General features: G+C 44.0%; 1 protein-coding gene across 4 annotated transcripts in view; it reads right to left on the bottom strand.

Moving 5' to 3' along the window:
• Positions 1 to 7,942, bottom strand: part of ATG5 (autophagy related 5) — an 85,747-nt gene extending 77,805 nt beyond the window's left edge. For 2 of the 4 annotated variants that reach the window (XM_075414295.1, XM_075414298.1), the window contains exons 1-2: positions 7,860 to 7,942; positions 6,963 to 7,123 (exon numbers count right to left, since the gene is read on the bottom strand). In XM_075414295.1, the coding sequence (XP_075270410.1) occupies positions 6,963 to 7,070 (108 nt within the window). In that variant the 5' untranslated portion in view covers positions 7,071 to 7,123; positions 7,860 to 7,942. The other 2 variants (XM_075414296.1, XM_075414297.1) reach the window with 2 other exon arrangements.
• Positions 7,943 to 22,965: the final 15,023 nt, after the last annotated feature.

Below are 22,965 nucleotides of genomic sequence, written 5' to 3'. Positions count from 1 at the left end.
ACCAGTTGCCTACACTAAGTGAAAGATTTCAGTTGACACAAAACATTTTTATTCCGAAGTCCTGGAATTCTTAAACGCTATTTCTGAGTATTTCCAGAGAAGTACTAAAACATATTTAGGAAAAAAAAAACTTTAATGTATTTAACTGAATGCTGGGCTTTAGTCAATCTCTCTGACAGCAGAATCACAGTAACTGTTTACAGAGTCCTCTACATGAAAACCAGAAATCTACACAGCAATTCATCTTCTAGACTATCAGACACTCACAAGCTTCTCCAACACTTTAGCCATGTGGCAAGCAGCCTTCCTTTTAGGCAAAGACGTGTTCATCAGAATGACAGCTCTCCCACAAACACTTTGGCTACTGACTCCGAAATCAGTCTGTGCAGGACAATGAGGCTATACCCTTTCACCCTTTAGTCACCATACAGCAACATTCCAGATGCTGGGAATGAACAGCCATGATTCAGTGATTCTTGGGTTTAGGGCTGTAATATCTAATTAAGAAAAAAACACATGCTCATATGACAAGACATACTAATCAAAGTTAAACTCATTCTACCAGGACAGATTTGCTCAATTGCTCTCCCTCTCTGCTTTTTTTTTCCTTTGGACAAATTAACCTTCTATCAGCAGACTTTGTGCTAAAGGTTAGAACATTGCTGTGACAATCAAACACATCTAACCAATGCAGCAATGCATGTAATGTAACAACTGCAATCTGAATGTAGGACTGGTAAATCGTAGAATAACTTGTAAGCAGGATCACAGCCTTGGACTTCAGGAAAGCTAACTTTGGCCTCTTCAAGGACCTACACTGAGGAATCCCATAGGTTAGGGCTTTAGAAGGTAAGAGGGTCCAAGAGAACTGGTCACTATTTAAGCATCACTTCCTCCATGCTGAAGATGAGTACATCCCCATGAGTAAGAAATCAAGCAAAGGAGGCAGGATACCTCCATGGATGAAGCAAGGAGCTTCTATCAAAACTCAAATGGAAGAGAAACATCTACAGAATGTGGAAAAGGGGACAGGCCACTTGGGAGGAATACAGGCACATTGTCAGAGCATGCAGGGAAGCAACAAGCAAGGCTAAGGTCCACCTGGAATTCAATCTGACAAGGGATGTCAAAGACAACAAGAAGTGCTTCTTCAAGTACATTAGCAGCAAACGGGATACTAGGGAAAATGTGGAGCTGCTGCTGAATGAGGTGGGTGCCCTGGTGATGGAGGATACAGAGAAGGCAGAGTCACTGAATGCCTTCTTTGCTTCAGTCTTTACTGCCAAGGCTGGACCTCAGGCACCCCAGAGAAAGCCTGGAGAAAGGAAGACTTTCCTTTGGTCAAGGAGGATCGGGTTAGAGGTTTAAGCAAATTGCACACCCACAAATCCTTGGGCCCCAAAGGGAAGCACCCATGAGTGCTGAGGGAGCTGGCAGATGTCACTCTCCATCATCTTTTAAAGGTCCTGGAGAACAGGAGAAGTACCTCAGGACTGAAGGAAAGCCAATGTCACTCCAGTCATCAGAAAGGGCAAGAAGCAGGATGCAGGGAACTACAGGCCGGGCAGCCTCACCTCCATCCCTGGAATGGTGATGGAACAGCTCATTCTGGATGTCATCACTAAGGAACTGGAGGCAAAGAAGGTTATCAGTAGTAGTCAGCATGGATTCACCAAAGGGAAACCATGCTCAACCAATCTGATAGCCTTCTGTGATGGCATGACTAGCTGGGTAGATGAGGGGAGAGCAGTGGATGTCGTCTACCTTGACTTCAGCAAGGCTTTTGATACTATCTCCCATAACACCCTCACTGAGAAGCTCAGGAAGTGTGGGCTAGATGAGTAGACAGTGAGGTGGATTAAGAACTGGCTGAATGACAGAGCCCATACAGTTGTCAGCAGCAGTGCACAGTCTAGTTGGAGGCCTCTAGTGGTGTTCCCCAGGGGTCAGTACTCATCCCAGTCGTCTTCAACTTACTCAACTTGCCGATAATACAAAACTGTGAGGACTTGTTGTTACACCAGAAGGTTGTGCTGCCATCCAGTGAGACTTGGACAAGCTGGACCATTGGACAGAGAGGAACTTGATGAAACTCAACAAGGGCAAGTGTAGGGTCCTGCACCTTGGGAGAAACAGCCCAGTGCACCAGTAAAGGCTTGGGTCTGACCCACTGGAAAGCAGCTCTGTGGAGAGGGACCTGGGTGTCCTGGTGGACAAGCAGTTGACCATGAGTATGCCCTGGTTGCCAAGAGGGTCAATGGGATCCTGGGGTGCATCAAGAGGAGTGTGGCCAGCAGGTCAAGAGAGATTCTCCTCCCCCTCTACACTGCCCTAGTGAGGCCTCATCTGGAGTACTGTGTCCAGTTCTGGGCTCCCCAGTTCAAGAAAGACAAGGAGCTACTGGAGAGAGTCCAGTGGAGGGCTATGAAGATGATGAGGGGACTAGAGCATCTCTCCTATGAGGAAGGGCTAAGGGAGCTGGACTTGTTTAGCCTGAAGAAGAGAAGACTGAAAGGGGATCTTAGAAATGCTTATAAATATATTGAGGGCGGGTGTCAAGAGGATGGGGCCAGACTCTTTTCAGTGGTGCCCAGCAACAGGACAAGGGGCAATGGGCACAAACTGAAGCATAAGAAGTCCCAGCTGAACACAGGGAAGAACTTCTTCACTCTGAGGGTGACGGAGCCCTGGATCAGGCTGCCCAGAGGGGCTGTGGAGTCTCCTTCTCTGGAGATACTCAAAACCACCTGGATGCCGTCCTGTGCAGACTGCTTTAGGTGACCCTGCTTTAGCAGGGAAGTTGGACTACACGATCTACAGAGGTCCCTTCCCACCCCTACCTTTCTGTGATTCTGTGAAATCAATACATAATATGCTAAAAGACAGAGTGCCCATCATAAACTGAACAACCTACAGTACTTCATGGGCAAATCCAGACAATGTAGTATCAAAGTTTTTAATGAATATTCTGAGCACATATTTAGCACACATTCAATAGTTACCAAAATAAACCGTGTATGAGAGAAAATAACTAAGAGAAGTGCACTATATAACACATAAGGAATTAAACAGAAAAGAACCCCAGCTTTGATTCAAGTCGTCTAGAAGCTGACTCTGCCATGTTGCCCGCTGATCAACAGCAGACGATGATATGCTTGCCGCTCACTACGCTGCGCAACAAAAAAACCTGAATGAAAAAACCTCACTTTCAGTCGAGCTTTGTGGCTCAGAAGGAGCTGTATCTGTCTTGTCACCTAGAAAGCACAGACTTTTAAGAAGATTCAAGAGAAGTCTAAAGCAGTCAGGGGGTGAATTGCTTTTCAGTGTCAAGACCGAGTAAGGATTCCTGAAAAGTTAAGTGAGGTTGGGTGCCTTTCCCTCCAGCAACCAGCTGTGTAAGTTTTCTCCCACTCGGTATAAAAACAAAAAGCTGGCATAAACTCCCTCCAAGCAGTCAGAGTACATGGTATAAAGCCAAGTAGATGTTCATGACCTGTCATGATCAGATTGACCACTGTGACAGTAACAAAGACAATATAAACAAATCACCTAGTACTAACAACTAAAAAAATACCATTTGAGAAAATGAAAAAAACCATAAAATTCATATTCACATCTGAATTCATAAGTCAATGCCCATACCCAATGCAATTATTTAATCCTTTTAAACAGGTACTAGCTCTTGATTAAAAACAAGACACAACAACAATCAACTGCTTTTGTTATGATTTCTAGCCTTAGCTTTGAAAGAAATTGTAAAAACATGCACACAATTTATATACACTAGGCTTAAACCAAAACAGCTATACAAAACTGACCAGAGGGGGCAGGGCAAACTACGAGTTCTCCTCATTAAATTTGGAAAATGAAAGTAAATCTCCAAATATATTACCAGGCAGAATAAATCCTAGTAGGCTAAAACATGCCATCCCCCAAATTACACAAACCGCACTACCTTCCTTTTGCATATTGTGTATCGCTACAGTATTTAATCACAATAACCAGGAATGACTTCTGTAGAGGTTAAACCAAATGCAAGGAATTCCTAACGTCTAAGTAAACACTTGCAATGTATCTTCATGTAAAAAGAGTACCTCTCCAGCCATCTCCAGGGGTTCTCTTGCAGAAGAAACCACCATTTTACATGCCAATCAGATTATAAAACAGAAAAATGCTAGATTTAACAGGAAGTGGATTGGTCTGATCACCAATGCATGCACAACAAAGAAACAAAGCATCCTAACACAGAATGGTTTCACGTTGCGCATCGTTACAGACATCTTAATAAAACAATCATTTTGACACGGTGGAAGCTTGAAGGGAGGCTCAGTAAGGGCTAGTGCCTTGGGCAGAGTATCATTCTAAGACTGCCTTCTACTGCAATTTTGTTCTTTACACCTGACAAATCTCTGCCAACGACTACTCTGCTTCCTGTACACATTTTATTTCTAACTGTTGTTTGCACCAAGAGGCAGACAGTACACCATTTTAAAATAAAAATCATAACAATTTTAGGACTAGTGAAAAATCAGATAGTTTGACAACAAAGATAGCTCAACCTAGCTGCTCGTAATCAAGCTTCCACACCAGCATCTGTAGGAAACACTCCAAAGAAACTGATGCACTCATTTCCAGCGTAACTGCAGAAACCTACCTGGCTTGACTACAGGAAGAAATAGGACAGCATTTTACGTGAGCTGCTCAGTCTTCATACCACTACTCTTCCAAAAGACAGACAAGCTCATTTTAAATTAGCTCTGCTGCCCGCATGCAGTGCCATAATGTGATACAAGCATGCATCACTCCTGTGCTATGCTAATACATCTAACAGACAAGGGTCTCCTGCCAGACCACTCACAACAAACCAACATCCATCACACAGATTCTGGGTTGTTTTTCTAACCTGTCACCCTCCAGGTCTACGTCTTCCTCCATCTTCATAAAGCAAGTTCCTCAGAGCAGCAGCTTTTTTCCCCCTCTTAATATTACAATGTTTTTTCTTCCTGTGCAGCCCTCTCATTTATGGAAGGCTGTCTGGAATAGAGAGGTTATATCTATCTTAACAAGTACCAAGGTATGGGACCTCCTTTTGGGACAACAATAAGAGGAGACACATAAAGCTGAACGGCTGGTGTCGAGAGCTGGGAATGTTCACCACCTATACTTTTTTACTTCACTTTTGGGGAGTTTGATGGTTTCTAATTCAACTTAACTCCAGTTTGATCCCATACACCAACTGCCATTAGCAGCTGAAGCACATGTTCTGCTTCAGCTTCACATGAAAATGAGTCAGCTTGTAGGCTATAAGACTGCTGTGCGACAAAAACCTGGGCACAGTAAGTGGAAAGGACGGAGACTTGCTTCAAAAATGCACTCCAGATCTGAACAAAAACATTAATGTAGAAGCACTCTGAAACTGTAAGAACTAAACCACTGTAAGAACTAAACCACGATTTAAAACTTTGATTGCTATTCTACCTTTTACTATTATAAATCCTTAGTCTCTTCAAGAAGCAAAGCCATATTATGAGCTCAAACATGACCTGAAAAAGGAAGCTAAAATTTTAGAATTGTCATCTATGAGTAACTGGATTTCGCAGAAATAGAGAATTAAGCCTTGAGAATTTCTATGCACACTTCGAGCGGAGTAAATAAAAGAAACCCTACCAGCTTAAAACTATCTCCTTTGCTTAGAAAGTCGGCCACACCATGAAGATAACATGGTTTCAGGGCTTCCATGCTGATATCAAACAGATAAAGACTGCATGTTTCTGAACTTAAATTCATACCTTCCACATCGCTCTTACACAACATATATATACATTAACTCACATACATATACATAAGAGAAATTTGAAGTCAAACACTTCTAGGTAGCTCGCATGCATTGCCAGTAGGTCCACTGGATGAAGTAAAAGTGTTTCTGTTTTACCAGTGGTGAAAGTAAAACATAGAAAGATAAGCACTATCATCAGTGAACAAAAAGCATTAATGCTTTACTAGGTTTCAAAAACCTACTGAGCACATATGTAAATCAGAAACTGATGACATTAAGATACTATTAAACACAGAAGGAAAAAAAACTTCTACCCAGTAATGTTTTCAAACAGAGTAGAATGGGGCATGACAAGATTTAAGGATTTCAGAATCACTTGAAAACTCATAGTACAAGATTTCCCCCCCACATACTTGTTACATTTCAAATTTAAGTTTCACTGAATCATCTAACATTCTCTATCAATCAAATGTCTGTTACATGCTGAAAGGATGAAAGCTGCTGAGCACACTACAAATAAATACCACATGAATACAGAAGGCCTTTCCAATTTACAACTCAAATACACCTATGTTTTTATCACCAGTCAGCAATACAGTTCAGGCACTGTACTGTTAAGACACCACAGTTGCTTTTCCTACATCTGAGCTAGATCTCTCACGGCTGCTAGCACTTAAAGAAAAGAAAATCAGCAGAAATACCGGAGTCAGTGTTCATTCTGAGTTTATGTTACATGGGTGACTGATCTTAGTGTCTACGATTGCACAAAGCTCTGACTGAAGTTATTTCTGTAGTAACATACAAGTCCTCTCCCTTCTCCTGGTCACTATCAAAGAACATAGAACATGTAGAGTCATGTAGTACATGAGTATATGTAGAGTGTCCTCCTTTTACCTAATCACTTATTGAATTTTTTCTTAATTTTTTTTTTTTAAGATCTTAATTACCTGTGACAAGTTTATCTCACTGGTGAAACAAGCCTAAGATTTTGAACCTGCTGTGAAGAGAGACAAAAACAGGCAGAGTAGTCATATGGTTTACTTGCAGAAGGTACCAAGAATAATAAGAAAAAAGGGTTTGTTTGGTTTTTTTTCCCCACAACATGTAGTAGCACACATGATGAGAATGAAGGAAACAATCATAACTATGGGTTAAGACTATCTGTGACTACCTTCGTTATACTCACATAGTAGGGTTCAGCTTCCCTTTCCGTTATCTCATCCTGATACAGAGTGAAACAGGTTGGTATTCGTCCAAACCACACATCTCGAAGTACATCTTTGTCATCTGTCATTCTCCCAATGGATAGGGAAGTACATGTAGACCAGCTTGTTTCTTCAGCTAGAACTGTAACCCCGCTCCCCCCAAAAGAAACAAGTCAGCACGCCTGCGAGTAAAATACACCTCGTTAAATTAGGTTCTCCCTGCAAGCACCACCAACGCTGTCACCGAGGCAGGTGCTAAACGCACCCGTTTGTACAAAGCAGGGGACATGTTAGGGCCTCCGAGCTGACACTTTCCCGACCACTGACACACGGCGGACAACGAGTAACCGAGCGTCTCCCAAGGCTGCATCACGGCCCAACCACAGAGGCGAAGGGACCTCTCCCGTTGCCGCCCCGCAGTCACCCCACGGCTCCCACAACACCCCTCCTCCCCGAGGCCCCGGTTGTACCGCGGGCCAGCGGCCCCGCACCCACGGGCAGCCCGCAGAGCCGGGGTCCGCAGCCGCGCAGGAGGGCGGGCAGCGGCGGGGGCGACGAAGCCACCGGGTCCCTGGCCGGCGGGGCCGCGGGCCGGCCCGGGGTCACCGAGGCCCCAGAGCACCGCCCCTCGCCGCGCCGAGACCCGGGGCCGGGCCGCCGGCAGGCTCGGGCCCGCAGCAGCGCCCCAGCGGGGCTCCTCCCCGCTCCCTCCCGAGCGGCCGCCCGAGGTGAATCAGCAGCGCAGGGCGGCTCCACCGCGCGGGGCCATACCGAGCAGCGCTACGGCGGCGGGCCCCGGCGGGCCCTCCCCGGCCCCAACCCGCCCCGGGCACCCCGGCGGGGGAGCGGGAAGGGGAGGGAGCGGGGACAGCCGTTACCTCAGCGGCTCCGCGCCACCTGCCCGCGCCGGGCAGGAACCGAACCGCGGGCCCGCCCCCAGCCGGCGCCGGAAGCCGGAAGCGGGGAGGGGAAGGGCCGACGGGAGGGGCGTGGCGTGTGGTCTCTGGGCGGGAAGGAGGGGGAGGCGCGGCCGGAGGGGGGCCTGAGGAGGGGGGCCTGGCGCCGCGATGGCGGCGGGAGAGGAGTGGGCGCGTCGAGTGCGCTCGTGAATTCCACCTCCTCGTTTATCGCGACCACCTCGCGCGATTCCGTCGCTCTGCGCGTCCCCGTGGCGATGTCTTGCGGCCGCCGTGCCGGGAAGGGCCGTGCTGGGGCTCCCTTGCTGGCAGCTGCCACTCACCGGCCGCTGTCAGGGCCGGGCTCCTCAGCGGCGCGGCTGTGGCGGAGCGGTGACAAATTGGGAAGGAAACTCGAAGGGACGGGGGGTTCGGCCCGGGCGCCGCCATGTCGGGAGCGCGGTGTCCCTGCTGCGCGGGCTGGCGGCCGCCAGGTGTCAGGCAGCGGCCTCCGCTGCTGCGGAGGGTGCCCGCGGGAGGTCGGCAGGGCCCGCCGCTGCTGGCTTCCCTGGGCTCCACCCCGGGACTGGCGCTCTGTGAGTGCGCGTTTTGCTGGTTCAGCAGTACGATTTGGGGATCTTTAGCACTTGTTTTTCAGTCATCTGACAGGGCAGAGAAGTCTGTTTTATTTCTTCCGGCTTAAACAAGCTTGTTATGGCGACCTGTTTTTGATAAAACATAACATTCTGAGCATGACCCCTATTATAATTATTAGGAAAAAAACCCCTTTTTTTGTTAATGCCCTATAAGCAAAAAGTTTAGCCATGGCACTGCTGTGATTTGGGACGTACGCTTTCCCTGTCTGCTCTCCAAGGGTTCTTGTGACAACGTTAATTTGAAAAACACATGTGAACTGGTGTAAACCTGGATGAAACTTCATATTTGGTGTGGTCTGCCTCAAAGCATGGGGAAACATGGCATGTGCCGTATTGCAAGGGCTTTAGGCTCTCGAGCGACCGGTCCCCTTATGCTGCTACATACACACAACTTACACTTGCCTTGGGTGCATGCATTGGGCAGCACCTCTAAAGGGCACGCTAACGCTGAGGTAGGTGGTGGAAGGGGAGAGGCTCCTCCAGAAGTATTCCCTGTGCACTCCCAACAGTTTAAGTAGCGTGGATGGTGTGGAAATGACTGTCTTGCAGACCTGGAATGGCAGAAACTTCTGGATGCAGAAGGACACTTCCGTGGAGATTTGTGCAGAACTGATCCCACAATTACAAAGGCATCCATCCCACAAGCACTGGTCATTGCTACGGGCTTCTCTACAGGTTTCTGCAAGGAATCCCCTCAGTGATGTTACAGGTCTGTTGAAACCGGTCTGATGAGGATGCATTGACCAGTGGAGCTGCTGCAAGGTGCCAGCATCACTGCAAAAAGAAGTAGTTTACTGTGGTTACAAGATACACAAACTTCCAGAAAGCTTTGCACGTATGGATTCTCCCACAGGAAATCAAGGAGAATCACATGTTTATTCTTTGTCCTTTCCACCTACGAGTCCTTGGAGTACGTCTATAGGAAAAGATTGTTTAAGTGGTGCTGAATGGTTTGACTGATCATTGTAGCAGCATCGCTAAAGCTAATGCCAGCTTGTACGGAAAAGAAAAAGGCCCAGAAACATCCACTGGCACAACTGCTCCCACTCACTTTTCCTCATGATCAGGAAGAAGTCTGCCAGCCCTGCAACAATACTGATGGTGTGTATACACTGAGGATGTGACCCATTCTCCCTGCCGCCCGTGCTTACCTCCAGAGATCTTACTTAACCTCTACTACAGCTCTTGAAGCACACCATTGGCCAGCTAGACTGTGTAATCAGTATTCTGCTGATTACTGATGACAACTACCAAACAGAGTAAACATTTACTTTTGCATTATTCTCTCATGTATAATACAGGGAACACAGGCACCTGACTCAGGCATATGGATTCCACTCCATAGGCTGAAAACTGAACACCATCAAGCGCTTAAGTCTTTTGCTGGATCTAGATACGAGATGCTAAGTAGAGAATAAAACACAGTAAGTTATAAGTAAATGAGGTAACTTGCTATTTAGAGTATCATCCTGCTTAAACATCCTAGCAAACTGCTGATGTAGTTACTAGACACAGATGCAGCAAGATACATTGTAAAATCTGTGTGAGATTATAAAGACAATGGTTCTATAGGCAAATGAGGCTCTACTGCTGAGGTGAGGAACTTGATTGTAGGTAAATACATGAGATACAGTATAACTACTGAACAAGTAAAGTAAATCTGAAGTGCATGCCAACTTTGCTATTAATATGACTATAAATAATGAATCTGAATCCAAACATTAAAAATAATTGCTAGGATGGAATGTCAAAACAGGTACAATAAAAAAGGAATTACCTCCTTTAGCGTATTGTTTTCCACATTGTTATCTAATGTTTTACATTGCATAATCACTCAGCAGAATGGACCAGTCTAAGTTGGAAGGGGAAGAGCTCAGCAAACATATTTCCATTTCCAAAGATCCTCAAGCAGTATTCCCCCATTTTGACGTCATCATCAGACAACACACAGTGAGTCACTGCCTAATGGCACCCAAATCAAAACACCTGTTAGTGACTACATATGGAATGTGAAGATGCTTGTAAAGAAGAAGATTATAATTAAAGATGCATTAATTCTAACAGAAATAAGACAAATGGAACAGATGGTTTACATATTTGCGGGCAGTTATGCTTTTGTATAATGGTAGTGGAGATGACGATTTGTAAACAGAATCACTGTATAATTTAGGTTGGAAGGGACCTTTGGAGTCCTTTCCTGACCTCTAGGCCAACACCCCTTCTCAAAGCAGGAGTCACTGCAAAGTTAGATCACGTAGGTGAAGGCAAATAGTGCCAACATTTGGTTGCTGAAAAGTTACCTGAAATAAAATGTGAAATAGTATTTCCCTGTATATTCTGCTGTAACTGGGGTAGCTGATACTCATTGCTTTGATCACATGGAATGAATTTAATGCTGCTGTCATAGAAGTGGTATTTTACGGCACCTACATAAACACAAAACAAGGATCATTCCTTTTGTATCACAAAGAGCCCTGGCAGGTGGACAAAAAATTGCTTCCATTCAGGCCTGGGTCCTCTCTGTGTAAAATCCTGACGCCATTAAATCAATGGTAAAACACGAAAAGATATGTGAAGCTCAGCTTATTCCAGCGTTGCTTTACTAAGAACTGATCAGCAATCACTATTAGTGTTTTCCCTTCATTTCTCTAACAGTTTTCAATAGAAAGCAAAACACATTTTAATTTCTTAGCTGTTGTCTTCTGAGTATGCAAACAAAACAGATTGTGAGAGTCATTAATGTACGCCTTTTGACATGCAATATTGAGTAAGAGTCAAATGAAACTCGTAATGCTGCTATTTATATCTAGCTAAATAGTTCATTGTTGCCTACTCACAGTGAATAATTAATTTGATTAATTACATGAGAAGCTGATTCATTCACCCAAGGCCTGTCTGGAAATATTACAAGAGACAAGTACTGTCTGATGGCACTTCAAGATTTCCAGATACAATTTTAATTTATATGTTTGTGGGAGCAAAAAATCACACTTACCCAGATATACTTCTCCTTTCATGCCCTCTTCATGTACTAATATTTGCCTTCTAAACAGACGAATAAGTTTGGAAATATTCTAGACTGTTTTTAAACTCTTCCTTGTCTAAGGAACTGAAGTGTTCTGACAGTTGTCCTAGTTTTTCCCCACAGTCGTGAACTCTGTTTTACTTTGCTGATTTCCTATTTTAATTTTAACTTTAAATTCCTAAGTCATTTTCCAGACTATCAAAATAATCTTTTAATGCTAAAACAAGTGACTAGACATTAGGAACTCCTAGTTCTAAGCCTGCTGCTTATTATTTACCTTGAACAAAATTTCTTGTGTTTGCTACTTTGTCATAGCCCCATTAAGACATCTTGAGGGGAGGGAAACGCCACTTTTAAAAAATTCACAATACGTATGTATGGAGATTTTTAATGAACATAAATCAGATCATAAGTTTTCTTTTTTAATATATTAATAGTGCCAAAAGCCATGTTGGCTTAGCGAGATTTTCACCCTTCTGCTTGTTAACTAATACTCTGTCAAGTATTGTCACTGATCCAAGAGGAGTGCCTTGTATTCAAAAGGCAGTAGGATGATGATTCCCAGTGATTCCCATTTTTTGTATTGGGAATACTGAAACAAAGAAAGGTTAATGGCTTTGTCAGTACTGTCTCGGTATGTGACAGAATTGGCTCTATCTGTGTCTGATAGATAAATTCAGCTGTTTGTGACCAAGGATCACTGCTAACTTAGTGCTGAATCATAGCATGGCCAGGAAGTACCACAAAAACATAAGGAGGATAATATAATAATCCTGCACTGTTTGACTATTGGAACAGCCTTTAGGTTGTTTTTTTTTTGGCAAGAAGAGGTTTCACCCTTAATCTGAACGGAAACCTCCTGTTAATGCTGTTGGACTGTCAGCTTCTGAGACAAGGGCAGTGCAGTCCTCAGGACAAGAAGACACTAAGCACCCGTGCGTCACCCAGTACTCAGGAACTCCTAGAACTGAAACTAGCATTAACTGCTGTTTATTGACAAGTAATCCTTTATCCCTTGGTAAGGAGACTTCTTGCTGTACAGCTTTATATTAAAATCCTTTCAATAAGGATTTAATTTTCTATGTTACATTGCATAATTTCAAGCATCTGAATTAGACAGTCATCTACACATATTCATTACAACTTAGTCTATTGGCTAACTTATGAAACCTGGCATACTATTGCAATAAAGTATCAAATATCATATGGATTCATGGAAAAAACAGTGCTAAGTGTGATGTAGGTACAGCAGGCCAGATTCCCTGCCCACACAAGTCACCGTGGCTTCAGAAAAGTCTTTTTCTATTCTCAGTAAACTTAATGATGTGTGTCTATTACATTTGACCATAACTGCCTAGACCACGGTCTCTTTCTTAGCTTTCTGAAAGGAAATACTGCTGATCTGTAATAAAATACAGGATTTCTCTGTTCCAGAAAAAATAATGTTATGTGATATGACTGGATCATCTTCAGCAGTTCTACCCTCGGAAAGAATTTTTCTCAGTGATTCCAAAGTCACTTTGATCATTTTGTAGTAATAAAGTCTCGACAACTCCAGTTCTGAAGCTCTGATATATCTTTGTTTCTCCACTAATGAAGTACATAAGGAAATTTAAATGTACAAAGACTTTTTAGTGAATTTAAAATCAAGTGAGTGCAAGTTCTTCTGTTTTTTCTTCATTGTATTTGTACAACTGTTTTATGAGCTAGTTGTTAAATCACTCTGATTTCCCAGGGAAAAAAGTAAGCACATGATGCATATAAAATAGGAGGATGGATGTTAGCGTTGATGGGGGAAAATTAAAAATCCTAAAGTCTATCAGATTCCATAGGTTACCAGTGGCCTCTTCAGGTGCTGAGTGGGGAGGAAACAATCACTTCCCTTGACTTACTGCTCGCACTGTCTCTAACGTAGCCCAGCATATCCTTGGCCATAACTGCAGCACAGGAGTTTGCACTTGCCTCTGTTGAACTTCAGGATTTTTCCACTGGCTCATTCCTCTCGTTTGCTGTGATCCCTGTGAATGGCAGCCCAGCCCTCCAGCATATCAATCACTTTCCCCTTCCAGTTTGTATCATCCAGAAACCCAACAAGTGTGCATTCCATCTCATTGTCCAGGGCAATGATAAAAATGTTAAATGGCACCAGCCTAGCATTGACGTTGGAGAAACCAGCACTAGTAACCAGCTTCCAGTTAGACCTCAAACCATTAATCACTACTCTCTGGGCCCAGCAGTCCAGCCAGTTTTTCACACACCTTGCAACCTACCCATCCAGGGCACATCTCCTCAGTTTAGCTACCAGTGTAGCTACCAGTATACTATGAAAGACTGTTTTGACAGTCTTGCTTCAGATAAGCAACCTCTGTAACTCTCCTTTCATCCACAGAGCCAGCCATTTCATCATAGAAGGCAATCAGGTTGGTCAAGGATGATTTGACATCGATAAATCTCTGCTGGCTGATTCTACTCATCTTTCTGTCCTTCATGTGCCTGAAACGAGGCGGACTTATTCCTTAATTTTTGCAAAAGCTGACCAAGTTGTAGGTCTGCCTTCTTGGCTTTTTAAAATACTGATGTGGCATTTGCCTTTTACCAGCAACTGGGGAATTCCCTCTTTTGCCACAGCCTTTCAAGGATGGTAAAGAGGAGCCTCACAAAGACATCAGTCATCTCAACTTCCGTAGATGCATCTCACCAGGTCCCATGTCCAGAATGACTTAAATTCTCACTAACTTGATCCTCCTGTATGGTGGGCAGTACCTCGTTCCCCCCAGTTTGCTACTAGGCACAGAGAACTGGCCTTGCCAGTAAAAAACAAGGCAAAGAAGGCATAAAGTACTTCAGCCTTTTCCACATAGTTTGTCACTAGGTCTTTTCTAGTTTGCCTGTACTATTTAGCAGTGAGCTTCTGTTTTCTTTCATCTTTCTTTTGAGGCTGCTCACTTGTAGAAGCCCTTCTCATTGCCCTCCACATTCCTTGGTGGTTTCAACCCCAGCTGTGCGTGGCTTTGCTGATTTGACTCCTGCATGCCTGGCTGCTAGATTTCCTGGTAGTCCGTCCCTGCTTCCACTTTCTGCATGCTGCCTTTCTGAGTCCGAGCTCAGCTGGAAATTCCCTCTTCAGCCAACCTGGCCTCCTGCCATATCTGCCCATCTTCTTGTTCAATCACACTGGACCATTCTTGTGCTTCAAGGAGATTTTATTTGAAGATCAGCTCTAATGGGAACTTCTTCTTTCTTGGCTCCCCAGGGATTTCTGTTTGCTCGTTCCCTGACCAAGCTGAAGTCCACTCTCCTGAAGTCCGGGTCTTTACTCTGCTACATACCTTCTTCACTTCCCTTAGCACCTTAAATTCAACCTGTTTCTCCACTTCTTTTTAGGCTTTGATCTACATACCCTGATGAACCTGCTTAAAAGCCTTTCTCAGTAGATTAGCAAGACTGTTGGGAAAGATGCTCTTGCCTCTCTTTCTTACGTGGGTGCCATCGCTTCCCACCAGTCCTTGCTCCCACAGGATGGTCCATGGGCATAAAAGCCAAAGGCCCTGCCTGTTACACCAGCCACACTGGCTTCAGTCTGCAAGATGCATCCTCTCGTACTGAGCCCATCTCCTTGACTGGTGAGATCAAAAAGGAACACCACCTCAGCCCCTTTACCACAGCTAAGAGCACAGCAGTCATCTTTGGTCTGCTCAAGCTCTCTTTTGGCAGCAACACTTGTGGCCAGATGGGTGAGCAGAAATTGATAGTAATAGTGCAAAGACAGTACTAGGTATTAGTAGTCCAAAGACCCCATCAAACCTTCTGCAGTGTCCCACATTGGGGCCCAGGACAAGCAATCGTCTTCCTGACAGCAGGTCTGACCTGGTGGTGGGTGTTCTGGCCCCCAGAGAAGGGAGTCTCAGCCGCTGTTACCAGTTACTTCATCTTTATGGTACTGGTTCCAGCCAGTTTGGGATTCTTGTTGGATACCCCTGGAATTCCCCATGAATTTCTCTAATTTTAGCTATCCCCCATAACTTTCTATCCCAGTAAATGTTACTGTCTTGCTACATATCATAGCTCACCAATAAATATTTTAAATAAGAACAATCTTATTAGAGATGTTTAAGGAAGTCCATTGCCTGTTCGATGTCATACTGATTATTCTTACTCTTTATGTTGGTCAATGACAGCTCTTTTTTCTCTCAACCCGTAAGTAGGTAGTCTTCTCAATAACCTATTGGGAAGCACGTGGTTATAAAGACTGAATAAATTTCAGCTTACTCATTCTCCTTCGTCTACTTTTTTGTAGACCAGCTAGTAGATAACCCCCTAATTATTGTTTATTGATGGGAGAAATTCACTGACCTGCATTCTCACAGTCACTCTCTGTGCTTGTTTTAAATATTACATCCTTGTTCTCTGGGATCGCAACTGATTATCATGGGAAAAGCAAATGCTGGCGAACAGCTCTGCCACGTCATGCTTCTGCTCCCTGGGACTCCCGATAACTGGCTTGCTTCATCAGGCTGTTTCAACACCTCCTCTTTTGGATAACTTCTCACAGGACAGCGCAAGGCTTAGACTCATCTGAGAAGAGGACAGAGCTGATGGCTGCACAGAGGGGTGCTGGCTGATGGATTTCACAGGGTCTTCACGCAGACGAAAGGCCTCTGTCATATACAAGAGACAGGAGGAAGAAGTGACTGGTAAACATAACTATGAACAGACAGTTTCAGTTTCCTAGTAATGCTCCTGTATGATCTGCAGATACATAGGAACAGTTATGCTTTTAATTACATCTGGTCACCTTAGTATTTAATTGCAGATTCCTTAGCACCGAACTAGGTTACAGAAGACCGGATAGCTCTTGGATTTGTCACAGGACACTCATAACCCATAGCAATTTAACCAGCTGTGCTTACGCTTCAGTCTTTAGCATTTTGGTTTTAGACTGTAAATTGCTGAAGATAGAGACCTGCCTTCCTGCATGCTTCTACGTTTTCCCAGCTCATCTGTTAGTCAGTATAAATAATAATAAATAACTGATAATTATGCATTTAATTTCCAGGGCAACTGATTAAGTAATACACTTGGAATCTCTATAAAATAATTGATTTTCAGTTTCATGGTCATTTCTGCCTTCCTTCTTAAAAACAAAAAAGAGAAAGATCATATCCTAACTCAAGCGATGCTGGCTGATAGATTTCTGTGAGAATATGATGAAAATGCAATAGAATGGCATTGCAGGTTTAGTCAAACTTAAATTAAAAATTATTCTCAAGGTGACAGATTTCCAAGTTCATTTCAACCTAGAGAATGATTAAAATTCAGATCAGGATGCAAAATAAGAAAACGAGATACAGCTTAGCTTTTGGGCAACCACAAAAGTGTAGCAGTACTATGGACACTAACTAGTGGAAATGTGGAAAGCAAGAGAAACAAAGTCATAAAATATTAACCTGGAAATATATACATTTCAGCAAAGCTATACCTACTCAGGAAAACGAAAGCACATCTTGATATTAAGCGGTAAATTAACAAATTGCCTGTATTATATTCCTAATGCCTCATTATTATGTTAATTTTTGTATTTTTTAATTGAATTGATTTATGGTCTTATTAGTATACCTTTAAATTGTGACTCCCTGTGTGAGTACAGGAGAACAGAGTGCTAGAATTAACATTCCTTTTTTTTAAAAAAAATAAAAAAATCAAACTCCAAAAGGGCCTGGAGCCCCCGATGCACAGAGCAGCACACTGCTGCCAATCAATGGCATCCTGCCCTCTTGGGAAACAACATCTCCCACCTCCCACTCAGTTTCTGTCAGCCTATAGAACCACCAAGATGGGAAAGAAAAAGAATGTTTGCCACACAGTGTGGAATGTTCTTTCATCTGAGTAGCTTCCACAGCATTTGTTTCAGTCTGCTTAGAGAGTCTGTTTTAGCTATTTTATCTTCCCCTGTTACAATTTCAGGAATGAAAAACTACCTACTGGAAAACCTCAGATACCAAACAAATGCCATAGCAGACCAATGCTGACATGAAGGGATCTGGTATGAAAAACAGGGCATACATACAGTGTTTTACAGATTTTAGTATTCAGCTTAAGACCAGGCACAGAATCTCTCTGTAAACTCTTTATGCAAACTGCCAAGTCCAAAGATGGAAAGCTTTGAAGAAACTATGAAATGAAAAATGTACAGAGGAAAAAATCATCTTTTATGGGAGGGCAGAGGAACACAATACTTGGATTCTCAGAGCAAAACTGTAGAGGGTTTTAGGTATTGTCTTGGCTTTGTAATGACACTGCACTTCAATGAAAGGCAGTTATCATTAAGAGAAAAGTAACATCGGATTGTCATTAACAGAATGAGAAAAGTACTTAGCAGGTAACAGAGAAGGAAACCCCCGAAAGAAATGTTTTCCATGGGACAGGTTTTTCTTTCTGGGAACTGATTGGATAAGGAATGAAAACTACTACCACGGATGTATTAGCAAGAATAAAAGTGATGTCCTATGCTGGGAACTCCTGATCATTTCATAACTGATATCTGTTTGGCTATCTGCCTCGACTCGTGGGCTGCACCTAGCTGGCATTAAAATCAAACAGAGCACTCTCACTGTTGGCATCACGATGGGAGTATTATGTGGAGGTAGTAACTAACGCAGAAGTAATTCACTTCTACATTAAAAAAAAACATAGGATGGCTATGGATAGCACTGTAAAACTCCGTGTTATAGTTAAAGATCCCATGCTACACCTTGGCCACATTGTGGGACACTTTTAAGGGGCAAGCGCTGAAGTTACACAACCCCGTAAACTACATACCTGACTGATTTTGTTTCCTTTCCTTGAGCTGTAGGATTCTAACGCAAAAGAGTCTTTAAAGGCCCAAAGTTAGGTTGCAGAGCTCTCCGAGTAGCTGACAGGAGGTGTGTGGGTAGCAGGGGGGTCTATATGACACCTTCCATCTATGTGAATATATGCACGACTCAAAGGCTCAGATAATTTGTCCACATTTTATGGCAACTATAACAATCATAAACCATACTAATATTGATTTGAATAATTGAATATGCCAATTTCTCTTTACAAATACTATCCACCCCTATCTGCTGCGGACTACTGAGTTTAAGAGATAAAAATCTTACTTAGCATATCAATGGGTTCGGCAGAACTATCCACGAATAACCGGATTACAAATTAAGCCAATGCTACCAGAAGAATTAAGGTGAAATCTTGACTGCGACAAGGGTCACATACACTTTTGACCTGATCAGATCAATAACTAGCACCTAAGAGACGGGCACTGCATGCTTTCAACGGAGGTACCAGCTCACAGATGGAGTTAAATGCCAAAGATCCCAAACTGGACCAGGATGGGAACGAGGCACCTCGAAATAAAACCAAAAGCATCCAACACACAAAGCTAAAGTACTGCCTAAAGTTATCATGCAGTGTGTACAGTCATGCAGCGTGAGGTTATGTAAATTCATCCCCGCTCCAAAATGTCCCTCAGAGCCTGAGATGCCTTCACATACTTCAGCTTCAGCACCTGCGTGCTTACCTGTGTGTCTCCCCAGGCAATCCAGCCATACGGCCGCCAGACAGACCAGGGCAGGTCATGGCAACTGGCAGACCAATGACGCAGACTAAGTGAAGATGGCCCTTCGAGCCTGACTGATGTTTTGCCCCACCTACCGGGTACGCAAGGCAATCCCACAAATTCCTCTTGGCTTCCAAATTTACTTCTTGGTTGAAGCTGAAATCCCTGGCTCTTGCTTCCAGATTCCTTAGTCCTAGTGTCATTCAATCTCTGCTTGCTATTTTTCCAAAGCCCTTCCCTGTGACAGGGACTTGCTGACCTTTATGGGGTTTGCCCTGCTATTTGTTTTAAGGGTCTCTCAGCTTCTCTGGCTTCCTACCTATTGCTGTGACTGCCGTTCTGAATGGGATGTTCCTGAGCTAATTTAACCCCTAGCCTTGGCTTTCCCTGGTCATAACGTTTCATTGCATTTTCCATTTTTGCTCGCAGACTGTCTTTAACCACCAGCAATGACCACCCGCATCCCGCCATGTCTGGTATTTTACTGAGGATATGTAACCATGGCTTCTCTTTCAAGGCATGGAGTGGGACTCGCTCCCTCTCTTTTCAGGTGCAGCCAGGAAACCTCTATTTGTGTTGGGCCAGAAAGAAAACTTTACTGGTAATGTGACTCTGAGGTGGAATGTCCCCTTGTAGGTAGGGTATTCCTGAATTAAGGCCACCATTTCCACCGCTATTTCTACATCGTACCTTGAATTCTTGGGAAAAAATGGAAGCCGGTACAGTATTTTGTACAGAGCCTACTATTACTATGTGTGTTAAACAAGACCCAAGTATCCAACCACAGGGAATCCTGGCAGAGATTTAGGCCACGCAATACCTAGTTTTTAGCTCCTTGTCAGACTCAGGCAAGAAGCAGGCAGCCAACACTCGGTCCTGGGAAGACTGAGGCAGTTCTGGGCATGTGGAGAGGTGAATCCCTAAGTACCTGGGGCACTTTCAAGACAAACAGGGAGGCAGCCGTGGAATTTAGGTGCCTGTAGGGTTAGGTGTCAAATGAATGTGGGATTTCAGGACCATAGTTTGGGTCTTACCTGTTGTGGGACACAGGCAAGATTTTGGCCCCTGCGTACTTTATTGCTCTTTTACCACCAGCTCCAAAGTGTGGGAATTCAAATCACTCTTCATATATTCCGACAGTGAATTACCTGAATCTCAAATGTTTTCTTCTATGTGCTGTTTCTGGAGGAAACTTCAAACCTCTGATGTATTGGAAAAGAAGATAAAATATTTGGTGACAAAGTTGATGATAGTCCATTCCTATTTTTCTACAATATGCTTATGGGCTCTAGATTGTTTTTTTTCACATACATTGTGCCATATATTGGAACAGTTTTATATTAGAACAGTGTTTCTGTTTTGAAACAGTAAAAAGGGAGGATCAATGATTTGAATAGTGTTATCTCAACTTGTGTGTTATTTAGTTTCTGTAATGGCTTCATAGCTTTTGAGTCTATATTTGTCTGATTTTCATTGTAATGCCAAAATCGGCAATGTTTCTGTTTTTTTTTTTTTTTTTTGTAAATCTTGCATACAGTGTGCACTCACGCCAGGTGGATATTGAATATGATAAAGTCTAATCTAGATACCAAATCATCTTCTTTTTCACCATGTTGGAATGAAACCAAACAGGAGAGTGATCATTTGTTGCATAATATCTTTCTGTGATACGAATTACTATGATCTGTTGCAAAACTGTGTTGGTTCAGAGGAAAGCTAGACTGACTTGTTCTGTTGCACGTGTCAGGACTGCTGACACAAACATGACCATCATTTAAAGTTTCCTAAATGACTGGCTAATTCTAATGAATTTCTATCTTAACTAATGGTCTTAAAAATGCCTTTTCTGAACGAAGAGGTTGAAATCTTCTAAATCAGCGTAAGAACAAGTACTGCTACAAGTACTGAGCCTCCACAAATCTGTTTGAGTCGAGATCACGTGTTGTTCTGATACTGCCGTGTTTACCACCCAGGCTTTAATTCTGGCCAGAGTTAGAACAAGCATTGTCAACCAAATCCCTTTTTGTGTATTAGGATATTGTACTCTATGTTAGCACCGAGGCACAAATGATGGATACCTCAAAGCTGATGCTGTAGGCTTGTTTCTCATATGTGTCACTCCAAAGAGACACTTAACTCCGCACATTTTCTAGGTACTCTATGATGCTAATGTGGATCCAGACCCTACCAAGATAATCTAAGAGGATTTGAAAAGATGCATGCCTTGCACTTGTCCTTTTTTCTGTTGTGTGATTTAATCTGCCTGTTTTCAGGCCACACATGCCTTTTTTTCGTGTAGAATGAAGTAGCACAGGTCTGCTGAAGATACCCGTGGCCATCCAGCCTGCTGAGAACTGCGGGTACCCAGTGGGTACAGTGGCAGAGAGAGGAGACACCGGCACCGCAGTGGCCCAGGCTCCTTTCTCCCCAGTGCTGCTTAGCTGAAGTGGCTCACCAGCACCAACTTACTCACCTTTGCTCCAGCACAACAGAATCCCGATTGTAAATAGAAATGTAGTACACAAACTTAGTAATATATTTATCTGACTTCTTCATCATGAATGTCATAATATGCCATGGTTATGACAACTGTGGATCTCTAGTCAAGGAAATAGGAATAATTTTAGGCTACATTAAGAGAACATGTATAGCTATTTGAATCTTTGCAGTGTATAGTCAGTGTCAAAAAATCCCGTCCAGGTACGGCAAAGAGGACCTCCTGCTTTCTTCCTACCCACCCATCAAGGACAGCGCACCACCTTTCATCATCAGGTCTCCTGTCTCTGTTCTTGGAGGTACTTCAAACCCAGCGGGACACGGTCCTGAGTAACCTGCTCTTGCTAACCCTGCTTGAGCAGGGGGGCTGCACTAGTCAACCTCCAGAGGTCCCTTCCCACCTCAAGTATTCTGTGGTTCTGTGATTTTACGATTTCCGTGCTTATATAAATTGCTTTACTGAAACTGACATTTTTTTCTCGATCCCTTATGCATTTCCTGGGGGTGCAACCATCTACCTTTCTGGTTCTGCCCAATTTTGTCATGACACATACTACATAGTACTCTCCACCTATTTTAATTTTGGGAAAAATCACTTTTTTTTTATAGGTTAATCTGTGTAGTTAATCACTAGCCAAGTAAATCATACACAGCTCGGGAACATAACTGAATTTGCCCCTCATACAGGTGTACGTACTGCTTTGAGTAGAACAGTAGTACATGTGGGGCTGAGCTGCTCAGCCAAACCCCTGTTGGATTCTGTCTTCCCTTGCCTTGCTCGCACCCTTGTCCTCCTGCCGTAAAACCCCCAGCATTAATTTACATGCTGTTTGTCAGCTTTTTTGGACTTGGTGATCTTAGAGGTCTTGTCCAACCTTAACGACGCTACGATTTTTTTTAATAGCGAATATAAAGCTGTTCCAGCGCGCAGACATTTTTATTATCCCTTGTTAGGACTTCCAGCAGACGGTTGCAGCCTCCGTGTCCCGTCAGCAGCGAGCAAAACCGGGACAAACCAAACGACCCCGCACGCTCCGTATGCCGGAGAGCGGGGTGCCGGCCAGCCCCAGTTTGGCCCAGTCGGTACCCTGCGGCGCCCAGCGTCCCGAGGCAGCCTGGAGACGGTTCCCGAAAGCGCGGGGAGGGGGGGACACACACGGAGGACTCGGGACCGCGGGGTGCCGGCAGCGGCCGGACCGAGGATGCTGCGGGCGGGCAGCGGTGCGCGGCCCCGCCGGGCTCTGCCTGCCCACCGCGGCGGGTTACGATGCCGGTTTATTCCCGGGGAGAGGGACGAGCGGCCGATTAACGACC

This window comes from Opisthocomus hoazin, chromosome 2 (genome assembly GCF_030867145.1).
Source record: "Opisthocomus hoazin isolate bOpiHoa1 chromosome 2, bOpiHoa1.hap1, whole genome shotgun sequence".
In the NCBI taxonomy this organism is placed as follows: Eukaryota; Metazoa; Chordata; class Aves; order Opisthocomiformes; family Opisthocomidae; genus Opisthocomus; species Opisthocomus hoazin.
This window is presented reverse-complemented; position numbering and strand designations above follow the sequence as displayed.